Below are 22,772 nucleotides of genomic sequence, written 5' to 3' on the forward strand. Positions count from 1 at the left end.
AGTCGTTTTTAGGTTTACTTGGTTATTATCGTCGATTTATAAAAGATTTTGCCAAAATAACAAAGCCTATGACGATTTGCCTTAAAAAAGATCATAAAATAATTCATACCCCCGAGTTCATTAAATCATTTAACCACTGCAAACAACTTCTCACCAATTCCCCCATACTTCAATATCCAGACTTCAGCAAACCATTTGTTTTGACAACTGACGCTAGCAACTATGCAGTTGGAGCAGTCCTTTCCCAAGGGAACATTCCCAATGACAAACCCATCGCCTACGCATCAAGAACCCTTAATGACACCGAAGTAAAATACTCCACGATAGAGAAAGAGTTACTTGCTATAGTTTGGGCATGCAAACATTTTCGACCTTATCTTTTCGGTCGCAAATTCAAAATTTACACAGACCATCGACCTTTGGTATGGCTTTTTAATATGCGAGAACCAAATAGCAAACTCGTAAGATGGAGATGTAAATTAAGGGAATACGATTTTGAAATTATTTACAAAAAGGGTAACCAAAATACCAACGCAGACGCACTCTCACGAATTTGTATTAATGCAATTGAAAACGAAAGTATCGTAAATAATTCAGGTGATATAGATCTAGATATTGACCAATTCCTAAAGTCCTATGACCCCAATAAACTAAACCCAGCAGATATAACATCAGTTTTAAAAGAATTAAAACCTCCCTGTCCAGAACCAAAAATTAAAATATTGCAAAATATTCAGTTGGTTCCTCCAAGAAATACAAACCTTAATATTCAACCACCCCAATATAATTTCCAAAATTTAAACGACCCACCCCATCAGTACGAAACACAAACTCTTAATGATTTCTCAAACTTAAACCTTCAACCAGATAATGTCAATTTACCACCACCAGAGTTTCATTCCCAAGAGACTCCAGAATCTTCTATAAATACTCCGCATTCTAGCAGCAACCATAACACATTAAATGATGGAATCCCCATACTGGATGATATTATTAACAATAAATCATATCAAATAATTATCTCCAAAAATCCACACAATAAATTGACTGTCAACTGGGAAACATTCGAGAAACATAATATATGGCATGTCAAAATTCCAAAATCTAATCCCAAACTTATATTAGAATTCCTAAAAACATATACCACCGATAAGAAAACTTTTTACCTATATTTTCATGATGATTCCATGTATATCGAATTTAATGATGTTTATATGCACCACTTCCATCAATCTGGACCAAAACTATTTAAATGTACAAAACTAATAAACTCTATAAAAGAACCTGATGAGCGAATCCTTATTATGAAATACCAGCATGAAGGTAAATGTAATCACCGCGGAATAGCCGAGACTTTAGAAAAACTTAAAAGGAATTATTATTGGCCATCCATGAAATCCGACATAACAAAGTATATAAATGATTGTAGCATATGTCAAACATCTAAATATTCCCGTAAACCACCGTATGTTCCTCTTGTACTAACAGAAACCACTGGAAAACCATTCCAGCTGCTTCATATAGATATTTTCAAATTTGACAACCAAGACTTTCTTACACTCGTCGACACCTTTTCAAAACTAGGTCAAGCCATTCCTATTCAAGGCAAAACTTCAGTCGAAATATGTTCAGCTCTCATCCATTATTTTTCATTCTATGGTCTTCCTGAGAGAATAATTATGGACAATGGTCCTGAATTTAAAAATACCACCGTTCAAGAAATCTTAAAGACTCATAAAATAAACATACATTTCACAACACCTTTTCACCATGAATCGAACTCACCAATCGAAAGACTCCACTCTACACTTATCGAACACCTTCGAATTTTAGGAGACCGTTTTAAGGACGAAGACGTTAAAACCTTAATGAAATATGCCATAATAGCATACAATTGTTCGATCCATTCCTCGACGCAGTTTACACCCTTCGAGCTAACATTTGGTCACACAAACACAAGAGACCCATGTGAACTTATAAATACCGGCTATTATACCGATTATGCCTTTAATCATAAAGAAAAGATAAAACACCTTTATGATGAAATAAAAGAAAAATTAGAATCCCAAAAACAAAAAATTATCGAAAAAAGAAACGTTCTAGGTCCAAATCAATATCAATTTAAAGTAGGACAAATTGTATATAAAAATAACGCCAACAGAAATAAAAAATCTAAACGATTCTTAGGCCCTTTTGAACTAATTGAACTACTCGAAAATAATAAAGTTAAAATAAAAAACAAAAAGAACAATAAAGAAGAGGTAGTCCATATAAAAGAATTAAAAACCCCTGTTGTTGCAGGTCCCTCAACATCAAACATGCAAGACCTGACGTAACATTTCATGACGTATCCAAGAACCCCAGACTTTTACCAATGAAATTAGGAAACTCGCAAAACATAATTGATTACTGGACTTTCATTCAAATTTACGACATCAACCCTATTATCAGTCAATACCTCATAATGCAAAAAACTATATACGACTTAGAAAAAAACATAGAAAACTGTTCTTTATATAAAAAAGAATATTTTAATTCATACAATTTAGCTTCAACCTTAAAAGAAAAAATAAAAAATCAAATACTTCAAATAAATCCATTCTCTCTTAAAACTCGCGAAAAAAGAGGCCTTATAAATGGATTAGGCAGTATTGTCAAAAGTATAACCGGCAATTTAGATAATGAGGATGCTCAGCGCTATGATTCAGCAATAACTTCAATTATGCAAAACGAAAATAATATAAAACTTTTAATGCAAGAACAAATTACCATAATAGATAATTCTAATAACCTTTTTCAAAAACTCTCAAAGAATTTAACTTCCAATCAAAATATTTTGGAATCACAAATAAAAGAAATTCAAATAGAGGTCCAAAGACTTAACAAAATCAGTTTTGAAGATAAGCATTTCTTTCTTTTGCAAACAATTCTATCTCATGCTACCACATTCTTACAAGAAATGTATGATGTCTTAGAAGATCTTCAAATAGCAATAACTTTTTCAAAACTAAATACCTTTCATCCATCGATCATTAGTCCAAAAGACTTATTCAAGGAAATTCAATTAATTTCTACGAGTTTAACATCCGGTAAACTCCCATTTGATCCAACTTTTAAAAATGTATTTCTTTTTGAGAAAGTCCTTAATATAAAAAGTTACGCAAAGGAAAACAAAGTCATATTTATCATTGAAATGCCGATCGTAGAGAAGAACAGTTATCTACTGTACCACCTTTATCCTCTACCTACACCTTCAAAAACCTTCCACGATGTAATATTTCCGCAAACCAAATACCTAATCCTTAATGAGCTGAATTATGCAAAATCCAACCAACCATGCAGGAAAATCACCACCAACGAATACGTTTGCCAAGACTTTAACCCCTTGCCTATAGACGAAGATGCATCTTGCGAAGTACAGATGCTAAAATTTAGAGAATCAATATCCCAATGCCAGCAGACGAAAATCCAAATTACCACCAACAAAGCAGAAAAACTGGAAGAAGGAAAATGGATGCTAATCGTACCTCGACCTCTTGCAGCTATCCAGACTTGTGGTTCCAATAAAGATAATATCCCATTAAATGGCACCTACATCGTAGAACTGGATTCAACTTGTGAACTTCGAGTCGGAAACATTGTCATCAAAAATTACAAGGATCCAGAAACCCATTACAAAAACATCGAACTACCTCAAATCAACCTATCACCGCGTAGCAATGAAGCTACACCAATTCTCTTTAATAATTTGGAATTAAGCTCACTGGACCTAAATGAAGCCAAACATCTTCATAAATCCATCGAGATTCAGCATCAAAGACTTGACCGGGCCCTGAACCAACCTGTATACTACCACAGAACCAGCATTTATACCGTATTACTTTATATTCTGCTAGTAGCAATAATTAGCTACTTTATGGTGCAGAAATTCCTGATGCCAAGAATATCTAAGAGAAGCCTACATCCAGACGAATCTATGACGAAATCCTGTTCAGAAATCGTCATATAACCACCTCACCACTCCTGTACCATCCGTAAGCTCGTTTCTTAGGAGGGAGGAGTTATGGAACATATAACCCCTGACTATAGTATATTTTATTCCTTAGTTTATAGAATATGATCTTTTGCATTGTAATCATTTTTACTTTAGCTAAGAAGTAATTTGTATTGTTTTAATCAGATAGATTTAAGCATTAGTAGAGTTAAGTCACAACGCTGTAACGTTCTTAAAATAAATTTTTAAAAAAGCCTTTTCATCTTTCAAATCTATAACTTAAGTGTACTATTTATTGGAGTTTTGTTTTGGCTTTTAACAATTCATTTTAGTATCAGAATAAATATTCTTATTCTGATAGTAAAATGAGTTGACTAACATTTAAAAGGACATACATATCTCGGAAATGGTTGCATTGATTTTAATGAGTAAGACGGCAAAATATAGGGAATTAATAGACCTTTCAAACAAGGTATCACTCGACTACCCTTCCAATTTAAAATTTTTAAGGGGGTGGCTCTGGGGGTTAGGGGGATGATAGTATATCCCTAAAAAATTCATCATTTTGGTTCCCCCTTATTACTATAGAAACGGTTTTAAGCATTTTTTTATATCTTTTACGGTTTAAAAATTATAAGCCATGGCTACTCTTGAAATTGTCACCCTATATATTTACGAATAAACGAACGCGGTCAAGAGCCACATATGAACTAGTTAGTGATGTGAAATATAAATAAAAAAGTTATGGTCTATTATGAGTGATTTATGTTATGTTTGTTCAAAGTATAATCACATATGTGCTTATCTACATAATATTGTTCTGTTGCCATTAGTATATATGCAATCTAAAAAAATTAGGAACCTACAGAAGAACCAATGGTGTGGTGAAGCTAAGTGAGAGGGTCTATCCATCGGAAAAAAGAATACTTACTTATCTTATGTCAATTGATTATTGCTTAAAATTAGTTTAAGAGATGAAAAAGATGATAAATGTACAATATTGGAAGTAAAATGAATGTGACTTACCCAAAATTGCTGCTCCCATGAGTTTACATTTGGGCTCATCGGGTATCACAACTGGTAACCTGGTGATGTCTCTATGTATTGATGCAAATAGGGAATTTTTCCCCATATGGCCGCCAATAATAACGCTTCTAATATCATGACCGTTCTGCGTCATTGTGCTTATAATATGCTTCGAGCTATACTAAAATGAAACGAAATTTATAACAAGTGAGTACTTGAGGAAAAAAGGTCTAATTCTAAATGTAATAAAACCGTATCAAACAAAGGGATAGACGAGGAAGCAATAAAGGTCTAAGACTGAAAATAAAACACTGTATCCCTCAAGAGCTTTAAACTTTAATTCGTATACTACTTAAATCTTGCGCGAACAAAATAATTAATTACATCTGCCTCGGGCGAACTTAAGCGGAAGTAGAAATAAAGATATTTAAGCTTAAATCCGAGTTAAATCCTTGCGCCTGGGATCTTTTTGTTTCCAACCCTGCCTCGGTTTAAAACTAAAACGTAAATTGCACCAATTTAAACGGAGAAAGTAGTTCTCCACTTGCCTGAACCTATAAATATGATAATGGAAAACTTAGTTTTCGCACCCTCTGAGATGACTGCTTACGGATTTGTAGGAAATTATTATTTGTGATAAATATTTCTTCTTAAATTGATTTTTTCAATATTTTATATAAATTTTTTTATATTAGTTTTAAAATGGGATGCAAAATTTAGCATTCATGAGAATGGAATTTTTATAAGCATGACTTTTGATTTATTGAATTAAACCAGTTTATAATATTTTATCATACATATTTTCTACAAAAGCCTTGAATATTTATCAATTTTTTAAATAAATTTTTGTTTTAGTAACTTGGTTTAAAAGCATTAGATTCTGTAAAATTGAACTTTTCTTTTAGTTCTAATGTTCAATCTTATTTATTTTCAATAAAGGTAAAATAACTTGTTAATAAAGTAAATAATATAATATTGTACAATAATGTAAATAATAATTTTTTTTATTACAATTCATAACAAAATATTTATAAAATAAAATTGATTTTAGTTTTTCACTTTAAAACATATATACATTTATAATATCGTGTAATAGATTTTGGGTGTATTTTATAAAGGTATTAAAAGTTATTTTTAAATCTTTTTTTTTGGCATCAAAGTAATAATTTTTACAAAAAAAATATTAATATGTAAACTCTTTTTTTTTATATTATTCAATAATATAGCAATTTCACTAAAACTTGAAATAAAAATCTTTTTACACTAAAGCTATTTCATATTTTTTATTCAGAGTTATTAATGTATTATTACCGTTTTAAAATTTTTTAGACTTTATGATATTGATTGATAAAACTTATTGATAAAAAACATTTTCTATTTTTTCATAAATCCTTCTAAAGAGAGAGTTTTTATAATGTTTTAATGGTTTTTATTAACGATGTCATTTCTGACTTTTTTCAAGTATTATTTTCTAAGCGCACATGCCTGAACTTAGTATCTAAAGCATTATAAAAACTACAAAACAAAATGACAGCGACCTCTAGGGATTGTATCAAGAGTAAAAAGTGAGATTGATAGCAACAACGGTAGAAAATGCGAAGTAATGGCGCTAAATTTAAATTTTTGTTGCGAAAATGCAAAGTTATTGCGGCCGCAGTAAGATTTAAGATTGACTAGAAGTGGCGCCAAATTTAAACTTATGTCATTATATTCAGTGATATAAATATAAAATTTATCCAGACAGTTGCGTTTATTATCATTTAAATGAAAAGACCACAAGATTGACCTCATCAAGTACCTGGGATAGATTTTAAGAATTTTAGTCGACAGGAATGATGGAAGAAATAGCGCCAAATTTGAATAGTTTTTATTACTCTGGGTGAATTTAATATGGAATTCTGTTTAAAAATTACTAAAAGTCAAATGACATGAACGTTATAAGTAAAGACACTAATAGAAGTGAAACCTTCTATATTTCTAATGAAAGTTTCAAATTTGTTACAAAAGAAAAATTGAGTATTAACTCTTTACGTTTTTCCTTTATTTGTCGTTTTACATTATATAATTAAATAACATTGTATTTCGACACAATTTTTAAGGTTAAGAAAAACAAGCTAATAAAATCACAAATTTATTATTAAAACAGAACGTATCAAAATGTTTATAAAATAATATTATTTGTGCCTGTAAATATAGATATGTATATATCACATTAGTTAAAATAAACATAAATTATGAATAAAATCTAAAAAAAAGACAATTATTATAGATTGCAAATATTGCTTAAAATTTTTTTGAAAAATTGTACATATAATAATAATTTTATGTAATGGATTTTCATACTATAATAGATATATTTTTAATATTAATGACAATTAGATGCCTACAAAACAATTTTTTATTTAGTTGATATTAATTTTTTAATGTTTATTTAAGTATATCAACAGTAATTATATATTTAGTTATTAATAGTAATATATATTTTTTTTTAAATTTTACTTTATAAATTTAAATTGCATGAAATTTATTTATTGAATAATAATACCGACATAATTTTAATTTTTGTTACATAGTATAGTGTAACAAAGATCTAATTATAACATTATTTTATTTAAGTAGTTAAAAACTGTGTTGTTCTCTCAATAGTATCTTCAATAGTATATGTGATTTTTAGAATTTTTTTATTAAGTACATAAAAAGTCGTAATAAAAAATTCGGAAATAAAAAATCATTTCATCCAAGCGCCTTCAATAAAATAATAAACATAAATGTGTATTATTTTTTTTAATCTTATTTCCATTAAAATTTAAAAAACTATTCCAGACTTCGTATAAAGCTATTTTTTATTTTCTCATAAATTAATTTTAATAGATAAATAATATTTTTTATATTGCCCAAAGAACTTAGGTATTATATTTATGGTACTCATTTTCATCAAAATTGGTTCAATAATTAAAAATACTTTTTTTTAAATTTTAGTTATATAGATACAGAACAATAAACACTTATTAAAAAACATAAATATAAAATATTTTATATAATTAGCTAAAAACTCCTTTTATTTTACTATTTTATTAAGAGTCTAAAATACAAAAATACTTGGTAGTTTTATACTCTGTGCTAACTATTATTTACTCTTTAAGTTTTTTTTCCTTTTATTTTTTACTTTATAAAATTAATATTATTCTTATTAAAAAAATATATTAATTTATCGTTTTTGTTTATATGTTTATATGTTTGATAATATTGTAATAAAATTGTAGAATTTTAATAAAAGATTCCTGCTTGTGTCTATAATTATTTTTGCTTACATAAATAAAAATAATCATGTACTAATAATAAAATAAAAAAAGGATTTACTGTGGATGACAAATATTGTCTATAAAATAAATGTACAATTCCTTTCTGTTTTATGATAAAAATGACACTTTTAATTTTTTTTCATTAGGTGGTTTTGTAATATTTTTTAGTATTAAAATAATAATTTTATAAAACCCATTTTAATAGTATAATATACTTTTATTTGTACTATTTTATTAAATGGTATTTTTAGTATTATTTAAAGAATATTTATGCACTTCCTATAAAGCTATATAATATTTTTATTGTCTCATAAATTGTTTCTTTTATGTTTTAATAAGGTATTTAATTTTTAACCTAATTTCAGGCATAACCTTAATGGGTATGAAGTTTTCTTTCAACAGAAAATTAAATATAAATATGATGAAAAACGTAAATATCTTACAAAAAGTCTCTGTACTATTTGAGTTTCATTTATATAATCTAAGGTATAAGTGTTTTTATTTTCTACCGTTAAATAATTATTCTTATTTTACGGCTGTTATCTTAAACAGTAATATACCTAAATTTTATTAAATAAATTGATAATAAAAATAAGTGTAGGGAAGGAATATCACAGATCAGATAAATACTTCATATTTTTCATTTTCTTTTTAAAATTTCTTATAGGCAAATTCTTAAAGTGAATAATCATACTTTTTATGTAGTATCTATGCTCTTTACGTTTGTTGAAATTTTAGAGCAAATTGCAATACAGTCTTTGCTATATAAGAAATAAGGTCGTCTCACCCATTTAAGTTATGCCTAAAATTCTGTTAAGGGGGTTTTTATTAATTGTTTCTAAAGTGTTTATGATTATTTTTCCTTATTTGACTTTTGTCACTTTTAAAAGCAAAATATAGCTTTTATTTTAAAAAAATTAATTATTGATTTGAAGTTATATATTTTGTCCCTTAAATTTGGATTCAGGTGAAAAATAACATGTTTAATAAAAAAAGTATAAAAAATTATTATAAATCAAAAGTTTATTATAAATTCAAAAAATATAAGAAAAAATATTTATTAGGTAAAAATGTTGGTTTGAAAAACTTGACACACCTTTAAAATATATAAGCACAATCAATAAATATAAAATTTGAAAAAAGAACAGTTAATTTATATTTGTTTACCCATGTATGCCAAACAATTAATTATAATTTTTTACCAAAATCATCAATAAAAACTTGTATAAAAGGGATCTCATAAAATTTTTTTAACAACTAATAAAACTAAGAAAACGATTCCTATGTTATAATAATAGTCTCAAAGTAATACAATATGATTATTAAAAGGTGCAAATGTTGCCATTATAGGAATTTTATTAACATTTAAGAACTGTTTATTAATAAATTATGCTCGAAATAATCTTAGCAAATTGAATTTAATTTTTTCTTTGAATAATTTAACATATTTTTAATTTTTATTATATACTATTTTGTAAAACATACTTTCTAGATTTGCTCTCTTATAACTCCAATAAATTGCTATAGACATTTTACTAATAAACTTTTTAACAAGTTAGCTGTTATTTGTTAATTTTTGGTTTTATACTTTTCGTTTAATTTTATTCAATGACAAACTTTATTAGAAAAAAATTAAAATTAGCAAAAGACTGTATTTATCATGACACATATATAGTATATACGGCCTACTAGGCCAAACGTGTTCGCGTTTTAATTTTTTATAATCGAGTTCGTGCATATAACTCTTTTGAAAGACTACATATACTACTACTATAATATATAACACTTAAGCGTTATATATTAATTAACGTGCCAAATATGATTTACTAAGCATCCAAGGAGTAGTTGAACAAAGTCTAATATTATTTTATTGGCCTTACCGCTATAGATTGCATTGCAGCGAGGTATAAAATAGCCAAAGATTCTTGACTGTAAGATCCCGTTAGACCAGAAATCTAAAAAAGAATATAACATTAAACGCATTTTTAAAATAAGCGATATGAATTTACCATCCCCCTAATATATGGGTCAGCTAAAGGACTATGATTTCCATTAATATCTGGCAAAACGTGTACATATCTCGTAAGGAACGTTCTTGCGGTTAAATTCTTTTTTTGTGCAATTGTCTTTAGGATTTTATTCAAGTATTTATGAATATGCCTAAAAGGGACCAAAAAGCAAATAGTAAATAAAATAATCTAAACTCCTAATTATTCAAAATTAAACCCATAGCAATTATTCTAATCTCCTAACTGCAAAACCACCACAAACCCTTTCCAAAACACAAGAGGAACAGTAAGCGTTTCATAATTACATTTCGGCTATTTGTTTCCTTATTTCCGCTGAGGCAGGATGCGTGTCTATGATGTATTCTAAAATGCTCTCGGCGGTAGTTTGCCCGGCGTGGTTTAGCCACTTGTTAGGGAGCACGCAGTCTAAAAAGGGACCACGAACCCCTGTTATAAAATGGGGCTCGTGAGACACCACAAACTGGGAGGCTGATTTCATGTCATAGACGATACCTATAAATTTTAACAACAAACAAATGTAGCCGTACATTTAAACAATTTACTTACAAAGTCTTCGTGTGACATCGTCGGTAATTTCTTTAACATTACACCCGATGATACCTAAACATCCGGCATACATATCGGGAAGACCACTTGGAACCGGTAAGTGTGGTGGTAAGCCTAACTCAATAGCCAGGTTTTCCGATAGGCCGTTTTCTATTGGGGTTCCTGGTCGCTGAATTTGACTACCGATCATTTTAAAATTATCATCTGCCACCTCTGGAATACCTATTTCGGTGAAATACTGGGCGTTCCAGCCTTCTTTGCCATTAGCAGTAATTTCGTAGCTCCAAAGAGACCGTAGGGTACTAGAAGATCTTTAAATGTTTTTTTAGTTAGAGCTTGTTAGAGTTTGGAAATAACGGAAAGTCTAGATTTAAAGGTATAGAAAGTTGCAAAAAGGGGACTTATAAGGCTTAGCGATTTTATCTAGTGCTGTAATAAAGTAAAGAAAAAGCATTATTTAAATGTAAGCAAAGAAAATATCAACTTTTTCGTAAATTTATATAAAAAAATTAAGCAGTCCTTATTTATCTTTTTCTTTCTGCTAGTCTTTACGCAACATTTAATATTATAATCGTAAACGAATAAGGCAATGAAAAAATCCCGAATACACTATTTCAACTAGTTTCTAAATATTAATATATAATAAAATTTAAATCGATGTGGACGGAGAATTTTCAAACAAAACCTATCCCTAGATAAAGAAAATATTAACTTTTTCGTAATTATATATAAAAAAAAAAATTAAGCACTCTTCATCAGTTTTGCCCTCCCTTCTGCTAGTTTTTAAGCAACATTTAATATTATAATCATAAACGAAAAAGACAATGAAAAAATCTCGAATACACTATTTCAAGTAAAGTTTTTAAATATTAATATACAATCAAATTCAAATTGAGGAGGATGGACAATTTTCAAACAAAACCTATCGCTAGATAGTTCATTGTTTGGGAAGAATTAATTGGGTATCACTTCAATTTTATTACTAGCTAGAAAAACATCAAAGTATAATTAAGAAAATAAATAAAGACTTACTAAATCAGAAGTCTTTTTCAAGTATCGCTTCATACACTAAGGCTTTACCTTTTTTTTAAAGTCGATTTTATTAGGATGATTAGAAATTTATAAAAAACACTTAAAATTATATTAAGAAAAATAGTTTATTAATTCAGGTAAACTAAGTAGCTAAAGGTCAAGGGCTTTCAAATAAAAACATGTTTATAAAGAAAAACATGTTCCATGTTTAATTAAAATGATTTCAATTTTGCTCTAATCTTTCCTTACTACACTCATAATAATAACAATAATAATAATAATAATAATAATGGCAATAATATTTATTAACTCACTTTGTCAAATGCCTTTATCATAGTACTATAGATTAAATATTTTATTATCTGATAATACTCTTTTCTTTTTTTTATATGTAAAAAAATTATGTTACCGAAATTAGATAACCGTGTCATTATTATTATTGTAATTATTATTAATATAATAATATATATTAGTATATTTTATAAATTATCGGTAACATAATTTTTGTACGTATAAAAAAAAAGAAAAAAAGTATAAACAGATAATAACATATTTAAATTATAGTATTATAATAAAGGCATTTGACAAAGTGGGTTAATAAATATTCTAGTAAGAAGTGTACAAGAAAAGTCGATATCATATCGTTGCAGTGCTTATTGGCTAGTCAACACAGTCTAGTTAATGGACTGATCACACCATAATTTGTTTTACGGTATTTAACTGAGGACAAATTTGGATCACGAGTGAATCTTTGAGGGACATTAAGAGTGATAATATCTAACAATTTGAAACAATTAAATACATTATTAACAATTTTATATAAAGTAGAAGGATCAAGTATTACACGACGATCTTTCAAAGAATTTAGATTTAAGAGATATTCCATATAATATGAGATAAAAATATAGAAAATAACATTTTTGTAATTTTACATAAAAACACCAAGTGGTTTATGGACAACATTTAAACAATATTCATAAAATACTAAAATCATGAAAAAAGAGCACTATTTTAATTAATTTTTTTAATAATTTGTAAACAATTAAATTCAAGTCGATGAAGACTTTAATGAATTTTTAAATACCACTTACCTTCAGATAAATGTTCATTGCTCGGTAGCAATTAACTGGATTTTAGTCTAGTTTTATTATTGATAAGCATTAAAGTAATTTTAAGAAAATATATAAAGACACTCACTACTTTAGAAGTATTTGAGTATTCCTAGATACACTAAGATTTAACATTAAATTTAGTATGACTTGTTCTATTTAGAAGCTTCGTTACTCTTCTTACTTTTACTCAAATTTTATTTTGCTTTTCATTAATATATAGAAAACATTTAAAATCATAATAAGAAGGATACACTAGTTTACTAATTCAGGTGAACAATTAAATTGATACCAGTCATGCATTTTCTAATAAAAACATGATTATAAAAAAAAAGTAGTCCATGTTCAATTGAAATGAGTTTAGTTTTGCTCTAGTTTGTCCTTACTACAAATCACTTGAAATAAAGTTGAAGATTCATCACGTTAAGACCCTTAATGTAGTGAAAGTATTAAATGTTACTAAAGAAGGTAAAATTTTTGTAATTCTACGTAAAAGAATTATCTTCTTTTGTTTAATTTCCTTATACTTTTTATTAGTTTATGAATAACGTTCAAAACAATAATCATAATATATTAAATTAATAGAAAACCAATGATACACAAGAGCACTATATCAAGATTTTTTTTAAATTATTAATAAACAATTAAATTCAAATCCATGCAGACTTTTCAAAAAAATTTCAAACAGAACTCATCTCCAGATAAGGATTTATTATTTGGTAAGTATTATTTGAATTTTACTCTAGTTTTCATTATTGGCTGGATAAAAATTGAAATATAACTAGCAAAATATATTAAGACACTTACTACTTTAGAAGTAATTAAGTATCACTAGATGCACTAAGAATTTACATTTATTGTGACTAGTTCTATTCAGAAGCTTCGTTAAAACTCCCATTAATAATAGTCCAATTTGCTTTGCTTTTTAGTAATTTAAAGAAAACACCGATTCACTAAAGAAGATAACATTTTTATAATTTTACAAAGGAACCATGTACCTTTATATAAATTGACTCTACTTTCCATTAGTTTTTGGACAATGTTCAAAACAATAATTATAATAAATTAAAATAATAAAAAAACCAATAATACACAGGAGCTCTATTTCAAATTTTTTTTAATAATTAATGGACGTTTAAATTCAAATCGATGCAGACGCTTTAGAGTAAATAAACATTAAAGTATAATTAGGAAAATCTATTAAGACATTTACTACTTTAGAAGTATTAAAGTTACTAGACTTTACCTTTTGTGACTAGTTTTATTCAGAAGCTTCGTAACTCTTGTTACTATTACTAGTCTAGTTACTAGTCCAATTTTACTTTGCTTTTTAGTAATATTATATAAAAAAACACTTAAAATTATAACAGTAAGAAGTATAATTATAAGAATACACTAGTTTCTCGTCACTACACAATAATTTAAAATAAAATTGGAGACTTGTCACGTTAAGATACTTAATATAGTAAAGGTGTTAAGTGTCACAAAACCAGATAAAAACATTTTTGTAACTTTACATAGAAAAAGCGTGTATCCTTGTACAATTTTATTATATGGTTGACTAATTTATAGAAAACATTTATACAAGAGCACTATTTCAAGTAATGTTTTTAAATAAATATTAAGCAATTAAATTCAAATCGATGTAGACAGAGAATTTTTAAATAAAACCCATCTCCATATAAGTGTTGACTACTCGGTAATAAATAATTGGATTTTACTTAAATTTTCATTATTCGTTAAAGTATACTTAGGAAAATATATTAAGGTTCTTACTGCAATAGAAAAATACTTTTTAAATTACTATACACAGGACTTTACGACTTTTTTTTGAGTCCAATTTTATTCCGAAAATTTTTTTTAATTTTTTTTTATTTTTGTTATTATTGACCTAATTTTACTATAGTTTTTAGTAATTGTTAAAACACTTTCAATAATTTTAGAAAGAATACGTATTTAATCCAGTTTTTCCTCGTGGCTTTAAGACTTTAAAATATTTTACACCTTAAGACACTAAGAAGAAGTATTAAGCGTCACCGAAGAAGATTAAAAACATTCTGAAATATTTAAAAAAAAATATATAAAATAAGCAAAATATCATGTAACAAAATTTTTTGCAGCTTTTCCTTTTTTACCTGCTTTAATAATGATACGAACAGTGATACTAGAACTAATACCTGACAAGCGACCCAGTGGCTTTCCAAGTCAAAAAATCTGTTAAGCTGAAAAAATGTCCCACTTTATCCCAGCATTCTTCCCTCAAGTTATTTTTCAGCCAAAGCAGCTTTGTTTCGTAAATATCGGCATGAATATTATCGCCAAGGTACCGTAAAAGGGAGTGTCTAGTTTTGGCAATTTTAAGGGCTTCCAAACATGAACGTTTATCAAAATGGATAATTACGTTTATGTTCGGATTGCCTAAAAGTCAGAGCTTCTTTTTAAATAAAGCCTTATAGCTTTAAAATATACTTACGACTAGTACTGGCAGTTAGTGGTTTGGCATCTTTATCAAGAGTTACCAAGGCAGGCAAAGCAGTAAATCCAATTCCTTTAATATCCTTACCTTTAGTTAGTGATACAGCTTTCTTAAAGAAAAAAAAAATTCAATTGCAATGGATTTTCCACTAAAAGAAAATGATAGAACGTAATGAAAGTTAATTAAAAAATCATGATTCATCAAGAGAGTCAATATATGATTCATATTTTTGAAATAACTAACTCTAAAATATGAACAGTTTTTATACCTTAATGCAAGTCTTCAAGCTATTCCACACCTCCTCAGAAGACATTTCACAAAATATCCCTTTTTCATACAGCTTACAGGGCCTAAGTGCGATCCCCATAATCTTTCCTTTGGAACAGATCACTGCAGCCCTGGTAAAACCTTCTCCAACATGTGCCGCAACAAAAACAGGTCCATCGATTTTAGCGTATTTGGTTTTCGCCGCTTTTAAGAGTGGGTCTTCCTTTTTTTGTGGAGGTGCTTGAGGTTCTTTAGGAATATTGGATTCCTGTGGAGGTTCCTGGCTCGGAGGGTTTTTGGTGCAGGTTCTCTGGATGATTTTGAAGGCTTTCGGTGCTGAAAGTAGGGTTCTTTAAAAGTTTTTGCTGTGGAAGGTGCTGTATAATTATTTGTTTTTATGTACCTGTTAATGCGTTGCATTTTTAAGAAGTGCTCTAATGAAGTATAATTTTTTTCAGAAGGCTATATGACAATCAGTTTAATGGAGGTTATGATAAAATGTATTTGGGATTTTGATTGAACTCCTTTAACGCGGTTAAATATACCCTGTTTAGAATTTCAGTGTAATTCAAATAAATAAATTATATATATTTTTTGAGTTTTTATAGTATTTATATATTTCTGGTTAATACTTATAGGTAAATTTAATTTAATTAAAAAACCTTAAATATAAAATGTTAAATGTAATAGAAAATATTGACAAAAAAACTTGCTATTCACACAACCTCTATATTGATCATTAAAACATATGAAAAATAGTTATTATTAAAATTAAATAATTTAGGACATAATCAAAGCACAAGATTTATTTTGAAATTAGAAATAAATCAAATAAAGAAACTCACAAAATCCAGAGATAGAAAGTCATTAAAGCCTTAAACTAAAAAATGTAACACTAATTACAAAATTTAAATTAATTAAAGGGCAATACATATAGTGTTTATGCTAATGTACGTACAAAAGCTAAATTAAAAAAAAAATAAATTTGTTGAAATAGCAAATCTATAAAGATTATTAAAATTTTAGTATAGATTTTAATACTAAACCCACTGCACTAAATTTAAAAATATTATAATGCAGTGATTAAGAAAATTTAAAAAATACAAATATAATTCCAAAATTCATAATGTACATAAATTTATCACAGAAAGTAATAAAGAAATTATATTAGTAAAAAATATTATTATAAAAAAAGAAATTTATTTAAAAAAATATTGCGTTTTTATAGTATTTTTATTCATCCCTCGCATCCTTTTTTTCCATATTCCTTTATCCTACTCTTTCTCTAATCCTCTCCTCTTTGTGTTCTTTCTTGTTTTTTGATTTCTTTATTTGCTCTATTTATTCTTCTCTTGTCTCGGTTAATATCTCCTAATAGTATTCGTTCCACTTAATTTTCTTAATAATATCTAAATTAGGTTGACTGTTATTTTCTTTTCTTAAACTTTGTGTTGTCTGTCAAGCAATTTTTAATTTTGTTTTTATATTGTGGTTTTATTACTCCTCTAAAATAATAATACAAAAAATGTTTTTAATACTTTAGTGCATTATCATATAAAAGAAGTCAAAAAATATAAAGTAACACGGTTACACTATTTTTAAATTAGGAGTTGTCTTTGTTATCTACTTGTTTTAATTTTGTTTGTATTATTCTAGTTTTTTATGTACAAAATTCCTAATCAAAAATTTTTTTAATGGAAATAAGTGAAAATGTAAGAAAGCAAGTGATAATTAAATTTTATAATAAAATATAGAAATATTACAAGATATTTAAGTTGATATGGTATTGAGTGAAATATTGTGAACAAAAATCATAATAAAATGAATACTAAAACTAATAATCTTTTCAGAATGCTTTTATATGAGCAAATTGATTTGAAACAAAAAGGAATATTACAAAAAAAATTAAATCAAAGTATATTTTTAAAGTGCAGTTATTCTTTTCAGTTCTTTATCTATTTAATTAAAAACTGAAATAATATACTTTTTATTATAGAATCTAAAAAAATTATTTAAAAGAGGTCAATGAAAATATAAAATATATAGTACTATAATAAATAGGAAAAATCTAAGGTATTTTTTTTAATTTGTTAACCAGAATAATGAGTTTTAGTTTTTTGTTCTTTTATTTGTATATTTAATTTATAAAAACTTTTTTAAATATTTTTAACACAAGTTTTTTTCATTAAAATAATTTTTTTTTGCATAAAAATAATATTTCGAAATTTTTTTAACAGTTTATTTAAATTATCAATTTGCTTTTTTATATTTCAACATTTATATTTTGTATTTTTTTATTTATATTACCCATTTTAGGTTTTTGTTCTAATTATTTTTTTTTGCTTATTTCTAGAGCAAGTAAGTTAAATATCGTAAATAAAAGTAGTCATCCATTTTTCTTTAAGAGACTTTTCATAAAAATCTACAAGTTTGGTCAAAGTCTCGAACTAATATTACGATTAATGATCAATTGGTAACACGTGTTTTGCTTCTAAAAGCATCATCAGACCTGATCAACAGTTTTTAAAGTATCTATAGGTAATTTGCACGTCTGAAGTTAGATGTCTTTAAGAATATAAATTTTAGAAGCCGTTGATCAGGTCTGAGGATATTTTTAGAAGCGAAATACGTGTAACCAATTAATTATTAATCGTAATATAACTTCGAGACTTTGACCAAACTTAGAGTTTATTATTAAATAGTATGTTTTACTCTAAAAATGGAAAAAATTAAAGAAAAAGAAAATAAAATTTAACATATTTTTGGCATTTTATAAACTAAGCATTATATAAGACTAAAACAAAAACTATAAATTTATAGAAATAAAAATATTTTTTCCTAAATAAAAAAAATAAAATAAATAAAAGATCAATATTTATATATAAATATTTTTTATAGTAAGAATAAAATAATACGTGAGTAAATGAGCTTTTAATAATAATAAAAAAAACCAATATACCGAATTAATGAAGTTATTATGGTGAATAAGGAAAATAATAATAAAAAAATTAAAAAACATATTTATAAGGCCTATGAGATATTAAGAAATAAATTTTGCAAATGAAAGAAATTAGCATAAAACGCATTAAAATTTTCATTTTATTTATCCACAATACCTAACAATTAAGTATTAATTAACAAATTTACGATATAAATTAGTAAACGTTTACCTTATATTAAAGAAAAACAAATTATATTATTTTATTAAAAAGCGTCTATAACATAAAAAAACATACAAACATAAATCATTTAATTACAAAATTATATATTTATGAAATTTAACAACATATATATAGTAAAGTTTGTCTGACTTAATTTTTTTTAATATAAATATTTACGAAAATATAGTTCAATAAAACTATTTATTCTTCTAACTTTATAAGCTTACCCTAGACAATATTATCGGTAGAGGTTTACGTACTTATTAAAACAATCATTAGCCACAACCATTATTTCAAATGATGTTTCAAAATTCAACTCCCCGCATTTCACATTTACATAAAATTCAAATAAAACTTCTATTTTATCTTTAGAGCCTTACCCCGGTTTTATTACGCAAATCTAGACGTTTTCATGGCTTATTGTTACAGCCGTCGCGTACCTTTTATTGCGCCTCATTATCTACCAAAATTAATTTTTATTAATTCGTAAACAATTTGCCTTCAACAATTGTTTTTCTTAAGTAATAAATTGTAAGTTTACAGGCGTAGCGGTGTAGTAATTTTTCTTAAGGAATATAAACCCTTTACTAGAGGCTCTATTAATTTCAACTGCCGGTACAATAGGAGAAGAAGAATTCCCTTAAAGTGTATGAAATTAAATTAACTTGAACGATAAATCTTATACGCCCTGCAGACCCGTCACCGACAAGTAATAAATCATGCAAACGCTTTCTACTTACCATTTTCGGTCGAAAAACCTGAACAATACAATATCCACCGAAATGTGCCCGGTGAGAGATGATTTTCATGTTTCGATGCCTATTTAAAATTTTTAGTCGATAAATTCGCCATAATGTACCTACTACATTACTATAGGAGACTATAGATATAAATTTAAATTGTTTGTTCCCTTATAGTTCCCAGATTATTCTTCAGAGGTTCTTGGAAGATGGTTTTTAACAACCAATTTTAATACTAATAAATAAAATATATAAAATAATATGAATAGAATATTATTTATTTTAAAATTAACTTCACTAGTTAATTTTAAAATAAATTAATTTAATTATTAATAATTAACTTCGCTAGTAGTATCGTAAAGGAGAAAAACAACATACATAAGGAAGTTAAAAAAAGCAAAAGGTGAATTACAATACATGTTTAATTTAGAAGAGCAATTGCTCAAAAATTTTAAATAAGAGTTTCTTCTAAATGAAATAATTGGCATAATATTATACATTTTTGGGGCTATATAAACTAGATATATTTTAGTAAAAAAAAGTTTGAAATTTAAGTAACGGAGAGGGACTAATAGTTTGATATCTTGTTGCTGTAAGTAGCTCAAGTCTATCTTAGCTTATTTTAATAGTTTTTAACTAAATTTATATCGATATGTTTATTTTCAAAAACTCCTGTCTTTTTAACAGGTAAGTTGATGTATATTTTTATTTTTAAATAGACAACTTTTTAGCATTGCTTGTTGCGTGCTCACTATGCAATAACAAGATTATTTTTTTCGAAAATTACTATCTGAATATGTGACGCTCATGAAACAACTTACGGACTTTAATCATTACATAATTATTATGAACATCTTATTTAAGTAGGCTGTCAAAATATACTTTTAAATATTTTGAACTATTTACTTAATCAATTCTATTATACACTTAGTCACTTAGATAATCAGAATTATGTAAAAATATTGTAGTAAAATCTTGCAATCTACTTATGAATAACATATGAATTTTGTTTTATCAGTATTTAAGGTTAGAACACTGAAATCAAACCAATCCTTTACCCTTCAGATAATTAACTCACCCAAGCAACGCACGACACGTAAAAAATTGATTATTCTTGGTTTACAACAGATGCACATTTTTGGCTGAACTTCAACGATAAATATCGCATAGAATGTCCGCATGATATACGTTGAGATATTTAGTATAAGCTATAAACTTAAGTATGGTTTATCGTATACTATTTAAAGACGTTTACAAAATGCATAGATAGCAAAATGCATACAAAATGCAATATACAGGGTGTCCGGAAAAAGGAGGTCTATCTGCTGGCCATATATAGGCCAGACCAAAATAATGCGACTTTTGTTATGCCATTTTTTAATTGGGCGCTTGGTATTCAATATACAGGGCGTCAAAATGAGAAATATAAAATCGTTTTTTCTTAATAAGTCGAGTGTTTCATAAGATATTAAATTAAAATTTGGTGTGAGGGGTTTTTTTGAAACAAGAAATTGGAACCGTTCACGGATTCGCTATACCTCGCAGAGGGCGCCACTTGCGGTATATTGCATTTGTTAAAAATGCCAAAACTTTTTTGTACCCATGTATAATAAAGTTCTAGTAAAAAATTCTAATTATCCTATTTTTCAACAATAAGTCAAGTCAACAATAAACGTAAATTATTTTTTCTAAATTAATGCTAAATTACTTATTATAATAAAAATCATAGAATACTTAATTACCCCAAATTATTTGCCTACGTGACCTCCATTTGTTTGTATAGACCTACGAGCCCTTTTTATTAATGAAAATCTAAGGCTTTGGAAAATATTTGGTTTCAACTTGAAATACTTTCCAGCTGCAATGATTCTTTCCCTTAAATTATCATGAAGTCTTTCATACATCCCCAGACTGAAAAATCCAAAGGTATAAGGTCGGACGAACGGGGTGGCCACGATACTTGATGTAAATAGTTCCTAACGTTTATAGCAAAATGAGCCGGAGCACCATCGAGTTGAAACCAAAGATTTTGTCTTAAATTTAGAGGCAAATCATCAAGCAAATCGGGCAGTATTTCTTGTAGAAACAACAGAAATTAATCACCAGTCAGGTAAATCAAATCAGGAAATATTTCGTCAAGAACAGTGGCGAAGAATGGAATTTTGTGAAACCACGATGGAAAAGGCAAATGAAAACGAATATTTTTTAAAAAAGATTTTGTTTTTTGATTAATCTTCTTTTCCATTACATGGCAAACACAATCCTTCCATTGTTCGTTATTGGTCTCAGGAAAACGAGCACAAAAGTTTTCAGTTTCGTACCCAGTATCTTCAGAAATTGAATGTTTGGGCAGGTATTTTGGGCGACAATGTTATAGGGCCATTTTTTATTGATGGCACTTTAAACGCCCAAAAGTACCTTAAGATGCCGCAAAACCAAGTTCTTCCTGCCATTCAAATCCTACCTGATGTAGACCTGGGAAAATTTAAAAATCAAAATTAAAAAAAAAACAATTTTTTGAAAAATCTTGTACCTATTTGAAAAAACGCTGAAACAGGATCCAACGAAACTATCTAGGAAATATCTATGCAAATTTTCAAACTGGCATCTAGTCAATTTTTTAAGTTATGAACATTGTTCGAATATATAGAAAAATAATCAATATTTTCAAAACACATTTTTATTCTCAATTTTGTACGAATTTGGAAAAACACTAAAATAGGTATCCAACTAAATTGTCTAAGAAATATGTGTACAAATTTTTAAACTGACTTCTGGTCAATTTTTTCACTTATGAACATTGTGTCAAATAAATAGAAAAAATCCATATTTTCAAAAAAATTTTTTTTTCTTAAAATCCTGAACAAATTTGGAAAACGCTAAAATAGGTGTCTAACTAAATTATCCAAGAAATTTCTGTACAAATTTTTAAATTAGCATCTAGTCAATTTTTTAAATTATGAACATTGTGTCGAATATAGAGAAAAAAATCAATATTTTCAAAACACTTTTTTTTCTCAAAATTTTGTGCAAATTTAGGAAAACACTGAAATGGTTGTCCAATTAAATTATCTAGGAAATATGTGTAC

General features: G+C 27.1%; 2 protein-coding genes across 5 annotated transcripts in view; one reads left to right on the top strand and one right to left on the bottom strand.

Moving 5' to 3' along the window:
• The window catches only part of LOC126742715 (FGGY carbohydrate kinase domain-containing protein-like), a 29,226-nt gene extending 12,935 nt beyond the window's left edge, over positions 1 to 16,291 (bottom strand). Inside the window, exons 1-9 of one of the 3 annotated variants that reach the window (XR_007662703.1) lie at positions 16,186 to 16,291; positions 15,784 to 16,132; positions 15,513 to 15,624; positions 15,217 to 15,457; positions 10,899 to 11,209; positions 10,637 to 10,844; positions 10,332 to 10,482; positions 10,203 to 10,277; positions 5,021 to 5,196 (exon numbers count right to left, since the gene is read on the bottom strand). Coding sequence is in view for 2 of the 3 variants with exons in the window: in XM_050449498.1 (XP_050305455.1) it covers positions 5,021 to 5,201; positions 10,203 to 10,277; positions 10,332 to 10,482; positions 10,637 to 10,844; positions 10,899 to 11,209; positions 15,217 to 15,457; positions 15,513 to 15,624; positions 15,784 to 16,132; positions 16,186 to 16,202 (1,645 nt within the window). In the remaining variant the exon portion in view is untranslated. Of the gene's footprint in view, positions 1 to 5,020; positions 5,202 to 10,202; positions 10,278 to 10,331; positions 10,483 to 10,636; positions 10,845 to 10,898; positions 11,210 to 15,216; positions 15,458 to 15,512; positions 15,625 to 15,783; positions 16,133 to 16,185 lie in introns of all 3 variants that reach the window. The other 2 variants (XM_050449498.1, XM_050449499.1) reach the window with 2 other exon arrangements.
• The window catches only part of LOC126742712 (protein turtle homolog B-like), a 472,815-nt gene that overhangs the window by 365,589 nt on the left and 84,454 nt on the right, over positions 1 to 22,772 (top strand). The window lies entirely within an intron of this gene.

This window comes from Anthonomus grandis, chromosome 12 (genome assembly GCF_022605725.1).
Source record: "Anthonomus grandis grandis chromosome 12, icAntGran1.3, whole genome shotgun sequence".
Taxonomy (NCBI): Eukaryota; Metazoa; Arthropoda; class Insecta; order Coleoptera; family Curculionidae; genus Anthonomus; species Anthonomus grandis.